This window comes from Oryx dammah, unplaced genomic scaffold (assembly GCF_014754425.2).
Source record: "Oryx dammah isolate SB20612 unplaced genomic scaffold, SCBI_Odam_1.1 HiC_scaffold_6, whole genome shotgun sequence".
Classification (NCBI taxonomy): Eukaryota; Metazoa; Chordata; class Mammalia; order Artiodactyla; family Bovidae; genus Oryx; species Oryx dammah.
The window spans coordinates 34,590,627-34,610,962 of record NW_024070190.1 but is presented as its reverse complement, the minus strand read 5'-3'; the positions used below and the strand labels follow the sequence as shown (position 1 = coordinate 34,610,962).

At 36.6% G+C, this 20,336-nt stretch overlaps 1 protein-coding gene across 4 annotated transcripts in view; it reads left to right on the top strand.

Annotated features, from left to right (window-relative positions):
- The first annotated feature begins 660 nt into the window (after positions 1 to 660).
- Positions 661 to 20,336, top strand: part of DDX50 (DExD-box helicase 50) — a 32,829-nt gene continuing 13,153 nt past the window's right edge. Inside the window, exons 1-9 of one of the 4 annotated variants that reach the window (XM_040242238.1) lie at positions 729 to 896; positions 3,964 to 4,075; positions 4,422 to 4,718; positions 7,168 to 7,243; positions 7,609 to 7,787; positions 10,034 to 10,151; positions 10,269 to 10,454; positions 10,895 to 11,040; positions 15,781 to 15,930. In XM_040242238.1, coding sequence (XP_040098172.1) covers positions 4,530 to 4,718; positions 7,168 to 7,243; positions 7,609 to 7,787; positions 10,034 to 10,151; positions 10,269 to 10,454; positions 10,895 to 11,040; positions 15,781 to 15,930 — 1,044 coding nt within the window. In that variant the 5' untranslated portion in view covers positions 729 to 896; positions 3,964 to 4,075; positions 4,422 to 4,529. Of the gene's footprint in view, positions 1,341 to 3,963; positions 4,076 to 4,421; positions 4,719 to 7,167; positions 7,244 to 7,608; positions 7,788 to 10,033; positions 10,152 to 10,268; positions 10,455 to 10,894; positions 11,041 to 15,780; positions 15,931 to 20,336 lie in introns of all 4 variants that reach the window. The other 3 variants (XM_040242236.1, XM_040242237.1, XM_040242239.1) reach the window with 3 other exon arrangements.

Below are 20,336 nucleotides of genomic sequence, written 5' to 3'. Positions count from 1 at the left end.
CTGAATCACCAGGGAAGTCCCTTACAGTGTTGGTTTCCTCTAATGTCAAGTGGGTAGGGTGGGAAGGACCTAAAATGAACAAAGGATTAACTTCACAGCTAAAACTTTGAGAGAAGGTTGCTGGGACCTGGCCTTCACCCCAAGCCCACCTACTACGTTGCAGACCCCACGACGCCCCTTCCCATCAACGCGAGGTGGCTGGCTTCGCGCGTAGCCGTTAAACGTTAACGCCTCACTCCGCAATGGGCGGGCCCGAGGCCTGCAGCTTCCGGCGGCGAAAAGCACCGCGACGCGTGGCGTTCGCTTATCTCTCGCACGGGCATGTCCTCCTTCCAGCCAGTCGCGCCTGTGAGCCACGCTCCACCGCCTTTGGGGTTCTCCCCAACGCCTGCACTGCACGCTGGGAAGCTCCAAATTATCTCCGCTGTGCTGCGGAGAATTGTTCGGATTGGGGGATGGGGAGAGAAATCGGAAAAAAAAAAATGCTGAACATTTTATGCTAATCAGTTTGCGTATCCTTTATGGAGATTGGCCAGGGTTTTACTCTAGAAGCCAATTATTTCAGAATAAGGGCGGGTCAGTCAAGACTCTTCGCATTGATTGGCTGGAAGACGGCGTCCAAGGAAGGAGTTCAAACTGGGAGTATCCGGGATTATTTTCCCCCGCCGTGCGATGCGTGTTCCGGAAGTGACGCACGGCCTTGGCCTGGAGGCCGTCCAGCCCCCGCTTCCTTTCACGCTGTCGCTGCCCGTAGGTGGTTGTGGCCACCGTGCCCAGAGGGAGGCGGCAGCAAGCGGTGGAGGCGAATGATGCCTGGGAAACTCCTCTGGGGGGACATTATGGAGCTGGAGGCACCCTTGGAGGAGACCGAGAGCCAGAGGAAGGAGAGGCAAAAGGTGCGCTGAGGATGGGCCGCGCCTCCTGGGCAGCGCCGGCTTGGGCGGGGAGGGAAGTCTCCCTGATGGTCTGTCACCAACCGGGCCGGAGCATCCGAGGGCCTCTCCTCGCGCCGGCCTCGTTCCTGGGAGGTCGCCCTGGAGCCATTACAACCTCCACATCCCCAGCCGGAGAAGGGCAGCACTGGGCTTTGGCCCAGCCTCCCGTGGTCCCCCAGTCCTTCCCGTCGGCGCCTAAGAGATGGGCAGACTCAAGTTCTCATCGCGGAATCAATTCTTTCCTCTTCTTAAGCAGCGAGGCCTGTCGTTTGGTTCTCGTTGGCCGTCTTAGAAGATGATTTAAGAAAAACGATTGCCTTGAATATGTGTAACTTCTCCGTCATCCTGTCCTGTATGCGAGAATCTTGGGGAAAGCGATCTTAGCTTTACAAACCTCGATAACGGGTCAGTAGAGGATTGAGGAAAAGTGTTACAGCGAACATTGCCAGGATTTGGCTGATAGAGATCCTGTGGGTTATTATTATTTTTGTTGCTGTCTTACTATTATTATTAATAGTCTTTTCTCATAGTGTTCTCATTCAATTCACAAATATTTATTGAGCCTAATTTATACCAGACTCTTTGCTGGGCACCAAGAAGGTCGCTGCCCTCAAGGAGTCCGTTAGAAGAGTTGCAGAGACTTCCCGCCCCGCTTCTCAAGATACTTAGAGAAAAGGAAACAGAGCTTTGGAGGGTAAGGAAGCAGTATTTGAAGCCTGACACTTGACCAAAGAATGAAACTATTCTGCATAGTTCCAGAGAGCCAAACCTACCCTTCTGACCTTGTCAACAAGGTAGACCTGCCATTCCAGCCAAGCAGTTATTTATTTATTTTTTTATTGTGGTAAAATACACGTACCATAAAATTTACATTTACTTTTTAAAATTAATTAATTAATTTTTGGCTGCCCTGGCATGTGGGATCTAGTTTCCCAACCAGGAGCTGAACCAGGGTTCCTTGTGTTGAGAGCATTGAGTCTCAGCAACTGGACCACCAGGGAAATCCCTTTTTAAAGTATATAGTTTTGTAGCAGTAAGTACAGTCACATTTGTTTGCAGACATCATCTTCATTGATTTCCAAAACTTTTCATTCTCCCAAACTGAAGCTCTGTGCCCATTAAACATCAACCTCCTCAGTTGCCCTGTCTCCCCATCCTTTGACAGCTACCATTCTCCTCTCTCTATGCATTTGACTACTCTAGATAACTTCTGTAAGTGAAATCATCAAGCAGTTATTTTAGATTTGCTCCTCCAAAAATACTTGTCCCTTGTTTGGCATCCATATCCTGTCCATCTGTCAAATTTTAGTTTGTGTCTGTTACAGCCACTCCAGTGTACACATACAGTAATCTCATTCCTCCTTAAAGTCTTGTTCCAGTGCTGACTTTATAATTTGATTAGCATTTATTATGCACTTCCTTGTAAAGTTAGCTCATTCTTCCTGTGTGTATCCTTCCCCCCTAATTTCCCAAAGATTCTTGAGGGAAATTATCATATCTTTGCCCATGTTTACATTTCACTTTATCTTTGTAAATTGGTAGTTTTCACATTGTAGTTTCTCCAGATGTGCTCGTTGATTTTCCTTTAATTATGAAAGATAACGAAAGATTTGGAAACAGTACCAACTAATAGAGCATTCAAATAGTGGTCTGGCATTGAGATGAAGGTAACTGGGTTTGGATGTGTTGAGATATGGAGCTGGGCCTTAGGTTCTCAGAATTGGAGTGCAGGTTAGGAAGGAAGCCTGGAAATGTATGTTGAAGCCATGAAAATGGTATGAAAGTGTACATAAAGAACAGAGACTTAAGCATCCACAAAAGGAGAAAGAGGAAACATCGAAGAAGATAGAGGTAAGAGAGTTAAGAGGGGACATTGTGTGTCTTGGAAGCCAAGAAAGTGGAGAATGTTGAGCACTGTGGATCTGATATGCAACAGTGTATCTCATCACCTTGGGATATTGCTTGGCCTGGACCTACAGGTCTCATTTTACCTTGCTTCATCTCCCTGAAGTGCAGGGCCCAGGAACAATTCAAACCCCAAGGCTGGGTCTATAATCTTGTTTTCCCATAGAACCTATTGGTTTGATGAGATGTGAGCTAGTTCAGTTAACTAAAGATCAAATGATGTAACATATAACTGTATAGCTTGTATTAATGTAAAGCTCTAATGTTTACAAAGCATTTTCATATGTTATTCATTTTTCATAGCAACTTTTATATGAGAAATTTATATGTGAAAGTATTCTGTATAAACTGTGTAAATCATGGTGAAATATTTTGGTGGTGGTAGTTTTAACAAGACTAGTCATTACTGTGTAATTTATTTTGAATGTTTGACCAAGTAATTTTGAAGTGCTAAATTTCCAAAACATTTTTTGCTGTCTGCCAATATTAAAACACTGGCCACTAGCTTGGCATTTCAAAACTAAAGTTGCAGAAAGCCACCTCCTTTCTCCTTTTTAAGTCCTGTTAACCATTTTTTTTTTCTTTTTGTTATTCAAATTTTAAAAACTTAAATTTCTGGGATTATTAATACAGTTGTCCTTCCATAGGAGTATTAACAATCATGGTTTTATATAAATTACATACTTTGGTTTCTGTTTATCAGAGTTCGGAGAGGAAGCATGATGTGAAAAGACCATGGGCTTTCAAGTCAAATAGCACTTTCATTTGCAGGAAATCCCATGTGTGGGTCTTTGGCAAGTTACTTATATCTGAGAACTTGTTTCCTCATCTGTAAAATGGCAACGCTAATACAGGTTCCCTATCCCTTATCCAAAATCCTTGAGGCTAGTTTTGGAATTCAGAACTCTGGGGATTTTTAAAGGGTAGCATCTCGATAAGAGTTTGGGGCCCCCAACCTATAATCAAATGCTTTAATGTTAAATATGAATATTCATACTGAATGGAATAAATAAAGAGTATAAACAGTTTTATGTTTTCTGAAGTCAAATTTTGCCACAAAATGATTTGAGGACAGGTAAGGTTTTGTCTCCAAATAAGTTACAAAAAAACTTTCGGTTTTCAGAGCATTATGGATATCGGAATTTCGGATAAGGGATTATGGACCTGTACTTCCCTTATAGGGTTGTTATGAAGATTTAAACAAGATAAGCTGAAAACATTTTACACAGTGCTGGGTAGGTACTCAATAAATCTTAATTTCTTTCTTGAAGATATTAGAAATTTTTGCTTTTTAATTTATAGTCGAGTTCTCATTCTTTTACTGAAAAGGAACTATTTCAGTTTCCCTTAAATGTTATAATGGGATTAAGAGAGGGACTAGAGGCCAAGTCTTAAGAGTGCAAGAGTTGGGATGAGAAAGAAAACAATGGATAGCAACTAGTCTAGAATTCTACCAGCTAACTTTTTAAGATTGCGATAAATTGAGCTTTGCTGGTTGGGGGGAGTCATACTCTAACTTCTCTAGAGTCTTAAAAGCAGACCTTGTGACTCTCCTGTCACTGCTTCTTTGTCTTTCCACAGAGTGATAGAAGGAAGTCAAGGCACCATAATGACTCAGATGAGAAATCAGAAACAAGAGAAAATGGTGTTACAGATGACTTGGATGCTCCCAAACCCAAAAAAGCTAAAATGAAAGAGAAGCTAAATGGTGACACCGAGGAAGGATGTGATAGACTTTCAGATGAATTTTCTAAATCTCATAAGCCAAGAAGAAAAGATCTATCAAATGGAGATATTGATGAACATGAAAAAAGATCAAAGCGAGTGTCATCTTTAAATAGTTCTACTCATAAATCAAGTGACAATAAACTAGAAGAGGTATGGATATTTTTTTGTTTTGCATTTGACATTATTCTTGAAATAGAATTTGATTTTTGTAGACTAATTAGAATTGATTCTATAATATTTCCTGCTTAATGTCCAATACTCTGAGTTGGACTGGGGGATCTATAGTGCTGAAACCTGAGCCTTTTTTTCTTTGTCCCTTGTTTTTTTCATTATATTGCCTTTTTCTTGGTGCAGAGGTTGGTGGAGAGGGAGTAGTGGTCAAATTTAAACCTTTCCTGTACATTGGGTTCCTAAACAGATTTTCCAGATTGCTAATTTTTGGTCACCTACGTGTATTCTTGTGGTTACTTCAGTCCTTGCCAGTACTCATTAATTAAATTCTGACTTTTCTGAAAACAGGGTACATAAAGTCTTCTTGATGTTGTATATTTTGCCTTATTATTATTGTACTTCTATAACAATAGCAACTTTAAATGATTTTTAGGTCTTACTGTAATTCAGTCTTAAAGCTGTTTGCTTTTTTTAAGCAGAAATGACACATATACAAATGATCTGAAGATCTCTGTTCTCCTGGGTATTAATTTTTGGAGGAGGTATAGAAAACATGCTTAGTATAGAATCGTCATTCCTGGGTCACTGCTTTTATCAGTATCTTATAGTGTAGGTATTTTCTTGCACTGAATTTATTCAATTTATTTTTGTATCTTCCTCTAGCAGAGTTCATAGATTTATCTAGGTATTATAAATTGTCAGTAAATTACTTAGACCTTCAGAAAGAAACAACTTTGGGATTCTTAATAACTTGGTGTTTAGTATTCTTGATATTTAAAAAATCTGATAGTTGCTCTTAATTTAGATACATTTGAACTGAATGTGCTATCTTTGGGAAGCTTTGAGAGAAGATGTTGAATCCTTGCTTTACAGTGTGGTGCAGTTTGTGAGTTTGCTATCTGTCAGGAAGCACATCTGTTAGAAAGTTGATCTAAAGAAGGCCCTGCAAATCTGAGTTGCTCAATAGTGGAATGTACATCTTGCTGTGTTGGGATTTTTGCCTGCTATACTGGTCTGTATTGTAATGAGCTTTACTGTTTATTATTTTGTTTAGATTATGTTAGAGTTCAGGAATTCTACTTTTAGGAGTTTTCTTCCTAAAGACATAATCATGAAGTGTGCAGAATTGCATGAATCAGTATCTTATCACAGTGATGCTGATAATAGCAAAAAATTTAAACATCTTAAATGTCTGATAGTAGACAAATTGGTTTAATAAAATGTTGCTATATTAATGCAATAGAATGCATTGATTCTAAAGAGCATAGGTATGTTAAAAAGATATTCAGTCTAATTAAATGCAAAAAAAAGCAGATTACAAAATAGTATATACAGATGATTTTATTTAATTAAAAAATGTATATATGCATAGAGAGGACTGGACAAGTATGTGTTTCAAATGTGTTGTTTTTTTTTAATATATTTATTTATTTTTAATTTTTACTTTACAATTCTGTATTGGTTTTGGCATAGATTGACATGAATCCACCACAGGTGTACATGCGTTCCCAAACATGAACCCCCCTCCCACCCTCAAATGTGGTTTTAACTGACCAGATCGTAGATAACTTTAAAATGTTTTTCTATTAATATATGGTTTCTAAAATTTCTGCAATGAAAATGTATTACTTTTGTAATAAAATTTTTTCTTTTAATCTTAAAAAAAAACAGCATTTAGGTTTGCTTAAATGGATTACATTTGCATTTGATATTATGTCTTTTATCTGGTTCTTGATTTGAAAATTGCTATTGTGTATGATTTTATAATTATTTTCTTCAAACAACCAATAATAAAGTTTATAAATAGATATATTGTCTTTGTTCTATATATGCATTGACTAATATACAAAGTTTTCAATAGATGTTAAATTATAATATATGTATAACATGATATATATGTTAGAGAAATTTTCAAGCTTACAGGAACTTTTCCTTGTATGAGTGAACTAAAATATGCTTTTTAGATTCATAGAACAACTTACTTAACTTTTAGAAACAATTTACTTTCCTCATTGCTTAGTTTCTTTTGAGGCTGGTTTATAGTCTGGTGTTAATCTTATAATTAATACTATCTATATCTGTGAATATGGAGTTATTGAATAACTCTTCTGTAATATCTTAGTCAAGTGGAATTATATTTTGATTTATGTAGTAAATGTATGTCTAAAGGAAGTTTTGTGTGTGAGTTAATCGTTTTTAAATGCTTTATGGGAAAATGTATTAAATAAGCGTGATGTTTAAAGGGATACTTTTGAGATTAAAAGAATTTCCCATTAATTTATCTTGTAAGTTACACAGTTTTTGCAAGTACTAACGAAAAATTGATTTGCTAGCTCCTTTAGTAAAACTAAAAGCAGTAAATGCATAAAAGATTCTAAATACCTAGTTGGATATGAACTATATTAGAACTTTGATTTCATTTTGACAGACCCTAACACGTGAACAGAAAGAAGGAGCCTTCTCCAATTTCCCTATTTCTGAAGAGACTATAAAGCTTCTGAAAGGTACAATGTATTTTAATGCATATGCAATTGAAAATCTAAAACCAGATTTTAGAAAACTCTTGTACCTTTTCTGACCCAGAGGAAAATGTACAAAACATAGAGAAATAGCTTTTATAATTGCAATTATTTCTACATCATTTTTTGGGTATTCTGATCAGTTTTTAACTTTAAAGAATTAAATGTATTTGTTAAAAGTTGAGACCAATTTTTAAATAATTCCTCTTTAGGGTAGGAATAGATGTAGATGTTGCTAGGTGGTATATCTTTAGGCACATGTTGATGAATCAGAAATGTTAATTTCAAATAAATGTGTTTTTCCTAATGCTAGTCTTAAGTAAATATTTCAATGAAATCTCGTTTTACAGGTCGAGGGGTAACATATCTCTTTCCTATTCAAGTTAAGACTTTTGGTCCTGTATATGAAGGAAAAGATTTAATTGCTCAAGCGCGGACAGGAACAGGAAAGACATTCTCTTTTGCCATCCCCTTGATTGAAAGACTCCAAAGAAATCAAGAGACAATTAAAAAAAGCCGCTCACCAAAGGTAACCATTATAGGGAGTAAAAGGTTTAAACATTACTCTAATGGAAAGAGAAAGGAAGAATATACTGGTCTTGGAAATGTCTTGGTGGTCCAGTGGTTAGGGCTTGGTGCTTCTACTGCCCTGACCCTGGTTCAGTCCCTGGTCAGGGAACTGAGATCCTGCAAACTGCATGGCATGGCCCCAAAAAAAGAGAAGGAAAGAAACAGTGTACTGGTCTTAAGTTCAAGTGCCCTGAAGATAGAAAAGTTACTCCTGGGGCATAAAGTAAAAATTTGGGGCCTAAAGCAAAAGTTTGATTTTTAAGATAAATCTCAAGTGAAGCTAAAGTGAGTTATTGCATATGAATGTAATGTCTATGGATCCATAGATGTCTTTGATAACTGTATATTATAAAGCCTGCATATCTGATGTCTTCTTTTTTCAGTCCTAACCTTTGCTCTTTTTCTTTTTTTTCTAACTTTTGCTTTTAAACAGTGATTTTGCTAGAGGTATTGATTTATTTGGTCATTCAGTAAATAATATTTAATTGATTGACTTTAAGAGTATTATAGATATGACACTGAAGATCTGTGTTAATAATATGAGCAGTAAAGAACAGAGAGGACCTAGTGAAATTTTGTCCTAAACTTTGACCTTTTTAGAACCTGTGTTCACTTTCAGGTTCATAAAAGTGCGGAAGGAAAAAACAGCATTAGGACTTCCCTGGCCATCAAGTGGCTAAGACTCCAGGCTTCCATTGCAGGGGGCACAGGTTCAGTCCCTGGTACCTGGGGATCTCCAAATAGTGTGAAAGTAAATTCACATATATGACTATAGTTAAATAATAATGGTCTTGGAACAGGACAGATCTTTTTTAGAGAGTTCTGTTTCTTAGGTGAAATTAGGAAGATTGAAAGTAATAGCAATAGGACACAATCCCAACACTATCTTTAAAACTTTCACGCTAGAAGGATATTACTGGAGATTCCAACTCTGTCACTTCTAGCTATTTGATCTTGGGCAAGACTCAACTTCTCTAAGACTCATCTTCCTCATTTGTAAAATTGGGAAGATAATACCACATCATAGGTTTTTTTGTGTGTGAGGATTAAATTAAATCGTGTAAAACACTATTGTTTGCATAATTATAATTGACCCTGTACAGAGAAATGTTATGGCTACCTTTTGTTAAATCTGTAGTTTCAAAATATAAAAAAAGGGAAATGAAGTGTAAATCAATTTCTGTATAACCTGTTTGAAGCATGAGTTTTATTTGCTTAATAAAACAAGTAAGTCTCTTGGAATCCTGTGTAGAAGCAGCTCCTCTCATTAAACACCAAACAGTTAAGACCATTCTCCCATGTGTGTGTGCTAAGTCACTTCAGTTGTGTCTAACTCTTTGAGACCCTATGGACTATAGCCCACTAGGTTCATCTATCAAGGATTCTCCAGGCAAGAATACTGGAGTGGGCTGCCGTGTCCTTCTCCAGGGGATCTTACCTACCCAGGGATCACACTTACATCTCTGTACAACTCCCACATTGGCAGGCGGGCTCTTTACTGCTAGCACCACCTGGGAGGCCCTGCGTTCTCTGGTGCTAGCTACAAATTCAATTCTATATGCTAATTGCAATTTAAATAAATTGAACTATTTCTTTTTTAAAAATGGCATATGTTGGACATTCATTCATTCATTCAACAAATATTTTTTGAGTATCTGTTTTGTGCCAGGCACTGTTTGAAATCCAGGAAATATAGTAGCTCATACTGACATAAATCCCTGTGTTCATGGGGCTTACATTTTAGTGGGCAAGATAGACAGTGAGCAAATAAGTGAGAATATAAATATTTTATACAGTATAAGTGTTAAGAAACAGTTAATCAGGGTTGGGAGGATATGAAAAGAAGGTTACGAATCCTTTTGAGAAAGTGACTTTTGAAAAGAGATCTGAAGGAAGTAATGGTGGTTTTCAGTCCCTAAGTCATGTTCAACTCTTGTGACCCCATAGATTATAGCCTGCCAGGCTCCTCTATCCATGGAATTTTCCAGGCAAGAATACTAGAGTGGGTTGCCATTTCCTTCTCCAGAAGGAAATAAAGGAGGATATAATAAACATAAGCCATCCTTGTTATTGTTTGTGCTCTGTCTTTAAATACTATGACATTAATGATGAGATTTCTAGTTTTAAATGCATCTTTAAAAAGTCTCAGTTTGAATTTAGAAGTCTATAGAAATTTATTCTTTTGTTTTTTAAACCTTTTGCTAGGTACTTGTTTTGGCTCCAACAAGGGAACTGGCAAACCAAGTAGCCAAAGACTTCAAAGATATAACTAGGAAACTCAGCGTGGCATGTTTTTATGGTGGAACATCATATCAAAGCCAAAGTGAGTAACTATATTTGATGGTAGTACAAAGATCTATTTGCTACTGAAATCTAAAAGTGTGATGTGAAAATCTATATTTGAATTTTATGTATTACTGATATTTCTCTCCTCTCACAGTTAATCATATTCGAAATGGTATTGACATCTTGGTTGGGACCCCAGGTCGTATCAAAGACCATCTGCAGAGCGGCCGGTTAGATCTTTCTAAACTGCGCCACGTTGTGCTTGATGAGGTGGATCAAATGTTAGATTTAGGTTTTGCTGAACAAGTTGAAGACATTCTCCATGAGTCCTACAAAACTGGTATATACTAATTCAAAATAAGCACATTTAGCAATTATTCTCTTATCTAAAAGCTTATGAATTGTTTATTTTATAATTTTTAATATAATACATGTCCCCAGTGTTACAAGAATGTTTAGTAGTATACATTAACCATTTTCTTCACTCTCCATGTTTTCTTACGTGTATTATTTTACAGAAGTAGTTTTACTAGCTTATTTTACTGATTTCGTTGCTCATTGTTCTTTCTTAAATTTGTATCTTCCTCTTTGGTTCAGTTTTCTTCATATTTTCCCTCAGTTTTGAAAGTTGAAAGTTTTAATAACTGCAGTAAAGTTCAAAATTCACCCCAAGTTTTGAATTTTTCATAATTTCTTTGAAATTTGGGGGCATTTTTAAGAGCTGACTATCTTGTGGGATATTAAGAAATAAAGCATTTGAATTCTTTTTGTTTATTTAAGATTCTGAAGACAATCCTCAGACTTTACTTTTTTCTGCAACTTGCCCACAGTGGGTATACAAAGTTGCAAAAAAATACATGAAATCCAGATATGAACAGGTTGATCTTGTTGGGAAAATGACTCAAAAGGCTGCAACTACTGTGGAAGTAAGTAGCTTTCCATTGTGATAGATTTTAGCTTTTGGTGTTTTGAAATTTGTTGAAGCTAAACATATGTTTTGGGTACCAATTCAGGCCAAATCTTTTGTTTTCGGTCCTTAGTCAGTAAGATACCTGGGTATTTCTATAGTCTAGGACTGAGGAGCAGAGTAAAATAGGGAAAAAAGTTCGTGAACAGGCAAGTCCTAACAGGAGAGAGATACAAATATCCATAGAGACAGATTGATCACAGTTTGCTGGTGTTCAGATAATATATTAAAGCTTGGGTGGAATCCAACAGTATTCACCAATATTTTAAAAAATTAAGCCATAAAATAATTTACAGCAGTTTGTAGATCATTATTTGATTTCAGGGAGGGAAGGCTTTTCTAGACATAAAGATAGAAGACACCATAAAGGAAAAGCTTTATAATTTTGACTCTATGAAAGTTTAAACTTGTAGTATATTTTTTTAAGAGAATTAAGGTAATATTTGCATTATTTTTGACAAGTATGTATCACATATGTCACCTTCACATTTGATAGATGTACAAATATGTGTACGTAGATAAAAATAGTCCAGAGGAACAAGAGTATGATCTGTAAACACAACATAATGGCTAAAAAGAATTTGAGTGATAAAAACCAGATTACAAAATTCTAAGTACAGAACTGTACTATTTTAAAAGATACGCAAATAATCCTAAATAGATTCTTTAGATATTTATAGGTGGATAGATGGGAAGGATAAGCATCAAACTAATACTAATGATTACTTCTGGGAAAGAAGAGCTCTTTAAAAACAAAAAAACTCACAAAGTTACCATCACAGTAGAAAAAACCAATTTTTAAAAATATCTTTAAATAGCTAGTGTTCACATTATCCTATTTATCCTTTTTTTGGTAAGTAGTTCGTTTGAATATGGATTCACATAAGATCCTTAGATTGCTACTGGTTTATATGTGTTTTAATTTTTTTTTATTCTTGTGTTGAAGGTTTATTCACCATATCTTTTTCTTTTTTAAAATTGAAATATAGTTGATATGTAATATTATGTTAGTTTCAGGTGTACTAAATAGTGATCTGATATTTGCATATGTTATGACATGATCACCACAATAAATCTGATAACCATCTGTTCCCATACTAAGTTGTTGCAATATTTTTGACCATATTCCTTTTGCTGTATATTGCATCCCTGTGACATATTTATTTTATAACTAGAAGTTTTTACCTATCAATCCCTGTCACCTGTTTCAAGCCCCTCCCCCTCACTTTGGCACTTCAAAACAGTACCACTGTTTAGTATTTTGTGTCTATGTTTCTGTTTTCTTTTTTTTTGTTCTTTAGGATTCCACATATAAGTGAGATCATACAGTATTTGTCTTTCTCTGTCTGACATTTTCTAGATTCATCCATGTAGTTGAAAATGGCAAGGTTTCGTTTTCTTATTTATCATTGAGTAATATTCCATCATATATATCTTCTTTATCCATTTCATCTATTAAATCTTTTAAATATAGAGTCCTCTGTCCTGTCTTTTCTTTGCAGTTTTTAATTGAATAAAAGATTGTCTTTCAAGTTTCCCATAGTTTAAGTTTTGTTGATTTGCAACTCTGGTGTTAGTTAACATGTTCCTCTGCTTTAATTTTCCTGTGAGTTGATGGTTAGATTGTCAGGCTTGATCAGATTCAGGATCTTTTTATTTTTATTTATTTTTTAGGTTGGCGCAGACATAATTACGGTTTGTGACTGTGAATTTTAAATCAATAGAACTAGATTCAAACATATCTTTAATAATCAAAATAAGAACCATTACAGTCAACACATTTTTGCCAACAAGAAATAAGTTTGCTTATTCTTGTAGCATAAAAATCCATGCTTTGGGATTCAGCGAACTCTTGGAAAGCATTTTCTTCTTCCTGCTGATTGTGGAAGCGTTTTCCCTGCAAAAAAGTTGTCAAGATGCTTGAAGAAGTGGTAGTCGGTGGCAAGAGGTCAGGTGAATGTGACAGATGAGGCAAAACTTCGTAGTTCAACCTCTGAAGTGGTGCTCGTGCAGTGTGCAGTCGGATGTTGTCATGGGGAAGAATTGGACCCGTTCTTTTGACCAATGCTGGTGGCAGGCGTTGCAGTTTTCAGTGCTTCTCATCAATTTGTTGAGCATACTTCTCAGATGTAATGATTTCGCCAGGATTCAGAAAGCTATAGTGGATAAGATGGGCAGCAGACCACCAAACAACGACCGTGATCTTTTGGTGCAAGTTTGGCTTTGGGAAGTGCCTTGGAGCTTCTTCTCAGTCCAACTACCAAGATCATCATTGGTTGTATAAAATCCACTTTTCACTGCATGTCATAATCCGATTGAGAAATAGTTCGTTGTTTGTTCCATAGAATAAGGGAAGACAACGCTTCAAAATGATGATTTAAAAAAAATCTTTGGTCAGCTCATGAGGCATCCACTTATCAAGCTTTTTCACCTTCCAGTTTGTTTCAAATGCCAAACAACTGTAGAATGGTCACCTTTTGAGTTCTTCTGCAACCTGTTGTGCAGTTGTAAGAGGATCAGGTTTGATAATCCTCTGAATTGGTTGTCGGCAACTTCCGATGGCCAGCCACTATGCTCCTCATCTTCAGGACTCTTGTCTCCTTTTCAAAACTACTTGACCCACTTCTACACTGTATGTCCATTAGCAGTTCCTGGGCCAAATGTGTTGCTGATGTTGTGAGTTGTCTCTGCTGTTTTATGACCCATTTTGAACTCAAATAAGAAAATTGCTCGAATTTGCTTTTTTGTGTAACATCATTTCCATAGTCTAAAATAAGTATAAAATAAGTGATAAGTTATTAGCAAAAAAACCCCATAAAGCGAGAAATGCACAGTAAAATGATGTATAAGGTAACCTCATTTAGAATGTAGTCCAATATCAAATGGCAAATTTCAACAGTGCAGAAACCATTACTACTTTTGCACCAACCTGATATTTAAAAAATTTATTCATAGCTGTGCTGAGTCATCGTTGCTGCATGGGTTTTTCTCTAGTTGCAGCAAGTAGGGGCTTTTCTCTAGCTGTGGTATGCGGCTTCTCATTGTGATGGCCTCTCTTGTTTCAGAACTCTGGCAGTAGGGCATGCAAGGTTCCATAGTCGTGGTACGTGAGCTCTGTAGTTAGTGGCTCTGGGGCTCTGGAGCACAAGCTCAATAGTTGTGCACTTGATGTGGGATCTTCCTGGATCAGGGATTGAACCCCGGTGTCCTGCATTGGTAGGCATATTTTTTTTACTGCTGAGCCACCAGGGAAGCCCTGCTTTTTTATTTTTATTTTTGAGAGGTGGAGAGGAAGAAGCAAGACTTTGATTTACCTGGTACAGATGATTCTTAATTTTCTTCTTTGTGCTTGTCTGTGTTTTCCATGTGTTCAATAATTAATTGTTTTAAACAATTTTATTGAGACATAGTATGTTTAAATGTATAGATTTAAAATGTTACAGTAGATTTTTCCTCAACATTTTATCATGAAGATTTTCAAACACTGAAAGCTGAGAGAATTTTATAGTGAACACCCATGTACCCATCAGCTAGATTCTGCCAATAATATTTTGCTGTATTTGCTTATTGCCTGTCTACTCATCCCTTATATCTATCTGATTTTTTAATTTACTTCAAATTACAGAAATTGTATACTTCCCTGTAAGTTGTTTTTGTTTTTTGGCTATACTATGCCACTTGTAGGATCTTAGTTGAGGGATTGAACCCTTGCCCTCAGCAGTGAAAGCTTGGAGTTCTAACCACTGGACTGACATTGAATTCCCTCCCCATAAGTATTTTAGTGTGCATATCTTTAGCTAGATTTCAATATTTACATGTAATTTTTAAAATTGAGGTAAAGCTTGCATAGCTAAAAATTAAACACTTTGAAGTGTGCGGTTCAGAGTCATTTAGTACATTCATGGTATACAACCATTGCTTCTGTTTACTTCCAAAACACTTCATTACCTGAAAAAGGAATCCTGTAGCTGTTAAGCAGTCACTGTCGATTCCCACCTTATCCTAGCCTCAAGCAGCCACCAGTCTTCTTTCTGTCTCTATGGATTTACCTCTTGTGGATATTTCACATAAATGTGATCATTACAACATGTGGCTTTTTTGTGTTGGACTTCTTTGACTTAGCATAATGTTTTTGAGGTTCATCCACCTAATATTTACAGTTTTTAAGATAAGATTTACATACAACAAAATGCAAGATTTTGAGTGTACATTTGCTTCATTTTGGTAGATTCATGCATGTGTGCAACCCAGACCCCTACCAAAAAGAATATACCATCATCACAGAAAGTTCTCTCTGCCTTTGCCCATTCCCCTTTCAGAGGCAAACCACTGTTGTGTTTTTTCCGTCATAGATTAGTTTTGCCTGTTCTAAAACTTCATATAAATGGAATCGTATTGTGTGTACTCTTTTTCTGTAAGGCTTCATTCACCTAGGATATGTTTTGAGATTCATCTATATTGTTGTATAGATCAGTAGTTGATTCCTTTTAACTGCTGAATAGTATTCCACTGTATAAGTGTACTACAATTTGCCTATTGTTTCACTTGTTGATGGCTATTTTAAAGTGGCATCAGGGAGTATCATTGTCTTATTGTGTTCCAGGAAGACCAATTCTTGAACAAATAGAAATAAGTGTAGAAAAGAAATCTTTTCAATAATTTGAATGAAGCAGATATTTGATATTTTCTTTCCTCAAAGCATTTGGCCATCCAGTGCCACTGGTCTCAGAGGCCAGCAGTTATTGGAGATGTCCTTCAAGTCTACAGTGGGTCTGAAGGGAGGGCTATTATCTTCTGTGAGACCAAAAAGAATGTAACTGAAATGGCCATGAATCCACACATAAAACAGGTAAGTCTTTTTTCATGCTTTCTTTAATGGAGATTATAGATTATGAATCACTGAGTAAAGAAGTCATGTCCTTTGTAGTCTAGGTTTGATTGTCATTCTTAGAGTTGAGTCTAATTCAGAAAGATGTTAGATCTGGCATGATCTGTTAAGTCAGGATAGAATTCTGTCCATTTTTAAAAAAATATATGATTTTGAAGTCCTCTTGCAACTCTTTATTTATTTGGCTATGCTGGCTCTTAGTTGTGGCATGTGAGATCTTTAGTTGCAGCATATGGGATCTACTTCCCTGCCCAGAGATCGAACACACCCCTCTGCATTGCACATGTGGAGACTTGGCTGCTTGACCACCAGGAAAATCCTGAATTCTATCCATTTTCGTCAGAAGATTTCTTAAGACTTTGCAAATGTGATCTTGAAAACACAAGAGTGAAACAAGATGAGTTTCTATGGATAAGAGTGGGTAATGTTGTAGAGTTGTGTATAAGTTGAAACACAAATATTTACTGAGTGAATGGGTCAGAACACTAAATCCTTATGTCTTTTTTAAGTTTTTATAACAGAAAATTTCAAACTTATCTAAGACATATACAGAAGTTGACAGTGTAATGAGGCCCTGTGTATTCGTTTTTCAGCTGCAACAATTATTTTATCCAAATGCCCCCTCACTTCTTGTGCCTGAATTATTCTGATGCAAATGCTAGATAACATGTTATTATACCCAGAAATATTTGGGTATGTATTTCTAAAATAAAAGGGTTATTTTTTTTAAAACTCAATACTGTTCAGTTCAGTTCAGTTCAGTCGCTCAGTCGCGTCCGACTCTTTGCGACCCCATGAATCGCAGCATGCCTCCCTGTCCATCACCAACTCCCGGAGTTCACTTAGACTCGCGTCCATCGAGTCAGTGATGCTATCCAGCCATCTAATCCTTGGTCGTCCCCTTCTCCTCCTTCCCCCAGTCCCTCCCAGCATCAGAGTCTTTTCCAATGAGTCAACTCTTCGCATGAGGTGGCCAAAGTACTGGAGTTTCAGCTTTAGCATCATTCCTTCCAAAGAAATCCCAGGGCTGATCTCCTTCAGAATGGACTGGTTGGATCTCCTTGCAGTCCAAGGGACTCTCAAGAGTCTTCTCCAACACCACAGTTCAAAAGCATCAATTCTTCGGCGCTCAGCCTTCTTCACAGTCCAACTCTCACATCCATACAGGACCACTGGAAAAACCATAGCCTTGACTAGACGGACCTTAGTCGGCAAAGTAATGTCTCTGCTTTTGAATATACTATCTAGGTTGCTCATAACCTTTCTTCCAAGGAGTAAGTGTCTTTTAATTTCATGGCTGCAGTCACCATCTGCAGTGATTTTGGAGCCCAAAAAAATAAAGTCTGACACTGTTTCCACTGTTTCCCCATCTATTTCCCATGAAGTGATGGGACTGGATGCCATGATCTTCGTTTTCTGAATGTTGAGCTTGAAGCCAACTTTTTCACTCTCCTCTTTCACTTTCATCAAGAGGCTTTTTAGTTCCTCTTCCCTTTCTGCCATAAGGGTGGTGTCATCTGCATATCTGAGCTTATTGATATTTCTCCTGGCAATCTTGATTCCAGCTTGTGTTTCTTCCAATCTCAAAAACGACAGAATGATTTCTGTTCGTTTCCAAGGCACAATACTGTTAATGACATCTAAAAAATTAATAGTAATTAATATCTTCAAATATCAGTCTTCAAATTCTCAGTCGCCTCATGCATACATGCTTTGTTTTTTCTTTTATGGCTTGTTTTTTTTTTTAAATCTGAATCCAAATAAGTGATTTCATTAAATCTCTTCAATACATGGATTCCTGTATTTCTTCCTACAGCTTTTTAAATTATTTAAGAAACCAAGTTTTCATGAGTGATACCATTTGACAGAAAACAGTGTGCTGCTGTTTTCTGTATTTCCTGTAAATTGAGGTTGGTTTGTTTGTGCACATTTATTTCATAGATGATATACTTCCATCAGGAGATATGTAATATCTGGTTCTTTTTCCTTTTTATGATTTTAACATCTATTGATAACAACACCATTAGCCTTTGTGTCAATGTCTCTTCAGTCATTTTTGCTGTCACTTAGTATCTAGAAGATTCCCAAGGAAGGGCTCATGATTCACTTTTCACTCTCATGCATCGGAGAAGGAAATGGCAACCCACTCCAGTGTTCTTGCCTGGAGGATCCCAGGTACAGAGGAGCCTGGTCGGCTGCCGTCTCGGGTCACACAGAGTCGGACACGACTGAAGCGACTTAGTAGTAAGCGACTTAGTAGTAAGCGACTTAGTAGTGGTAGTATTGATGATAGCTTGTTTGTAACTTTAAAATCATTTTGGGTGGATTTAAAATTCTTGGTTTACCTTTTCCTTCAGTATCTTAAATATGTTTTCCATTGGAATAAAGCATACTATAAAAAGTGTGATGCCAGTCTGATTTTTTCCTGTTATAAGTGATTGATTTAGTTTTTTTGCCTGAATACAAGTGTTTTTTCCTTTTTCTTTAAAAGTCAGTAGTTACACTAGAATATATTTCGCTGTTGTTCACTTTTTATGCGTGCACAGTGCACACAATTTGTAGTTTCAAATACATGTATTTTTAAATGCCAACAAAATGTCTTGGGTTCTGATGTTTCTGGTGTTTGGTCTGTCTGATTGCTTTGGTGTTTTTCTTCAAGGACTCCTGTCATACATATGTCGGCTCTTTTTTCGTCTCTCCTTTATCACTTGATAACAAATTTTTTAAATCTTTATTTAAATTTTCAAACTTTTCAAAATTAAGGCATCACTTGTTGTATTCAGTCAGTCTTGTATTCCTTCTGGTGTCGTCTTCATTTGTGAAAAGTCTTTGCCTTTTATTTCTACTTCTTTGAGTCATTTCATCCCATATTTTACTTTTTCTCATTCTGATTTTTCTTGTTCTTTCATATATAAATATTTAAAAATTTTTGTTTAGCTCATTCAGAAATATAATATATACTCTTTTATCTGTTTTTCAGGCATGGCTTTCTAGAGCTCTTTCATTGTTTTGGTGAATATTTTTATTTGTCCCCTTATAATTACTTTCAATAGTATTTAACCATAACTTGTTCTGTTGCTCATTTTTAGATGGGATTAATCTTTTCAAACTTTTGATGGGGAGCTATGGGTCAGAATAGTTTTCTCACTTCACAGGTCTAGAGCTGCCTCTTTTATTTTTGATAGTATTTAAGAATACAGTCTACAAAGTATATCTCAATAAAGCTGTTTTTAAAAAGTCTCCCACTTTCTGAGCTCTGGTTGATTTTCCCTTCACTTTCATCTGAGTCATTTCTTTCCTTTGCTTCTGGGATCCCTGTCATCCTCATTTCGAATTTTAGGTCCAATAATTTCTTAGTGCAGGGCTTTGTCCCTGCAAAGAAGCATTGGTTTGTTAGTTTGAGAGTTCATTTGGGCCCAGACTGTTTCAGGCTTTTTCAGCAACATTTCTTGAATTCTAATTTTTTTGGTATTTGGTTTCATACTTTACCTCTGGCTCCTCACGATCACCCTTAAATGTGTAAGAATTCTACCAGTTCCAACTGACTTTCTCAAATTATGCTTTCCCCATTATGCATTCTAGGGAGTATCTGTCTGTTCTTAGGGCTAGCAAACCCCTCCCCCACCCCAGTAGGTTTTTGTCTCTACCTGCTTATGTTTGGAAACCATGAAAATACCTTGTCACTAAATTTTGTCATAGATGTTTGTGGAAAAGTATATTTGCTTTTGACTTTAAAAAAAGGTATCTTTTCTTGAAACAGTTCTCCTAACTTGAGTTCCATGATATCACACAGGTTTTCTTCCTTCTTCCCTGGCTAATCTTTTCCAACTTTGTTGAAGTCTTTTTATATTATTACTCGCACTTTAAATACTGGCTTTCCTCACAGTTCTACTTCTGTAATTGTTCTCATTTATTAACATGTTCTTTCTGTGTTTAGTGATTAGTTGCACTTTGGAGTCAGAACACGATATAAATTCCAGTTGTGTTATTTCCTGGCTCAGTAACCTGGGGCAAATCACTTCATATTTCACTGCCCATGTTCCCATTTTAAAAATTGGTATTAATTTTTTTATACTTTTAAGACAAAATAAGGTGTTTATTACAGTGCTTTTCTTATAACAAGCAGTCAATAAGTATAGAAATATAGAAGTATAGGTGTGGAATTCTCTGGTGGTCTAGTGGTTAGGACTAAGTATTGTTATGTGTATAGATAAATATAACTAATCACTCCTATAGTGAAGTAGTGAAAGTCACTCAGTCATGTCCGACTCTGGCGACCCCATGGACTGTAGTCCACAAGGTTCCTCTGTCCATGGGATTCTCCAGGCAAGAATACTGGAGTGGGTTGCCATTTCCTTCTTCAAAGG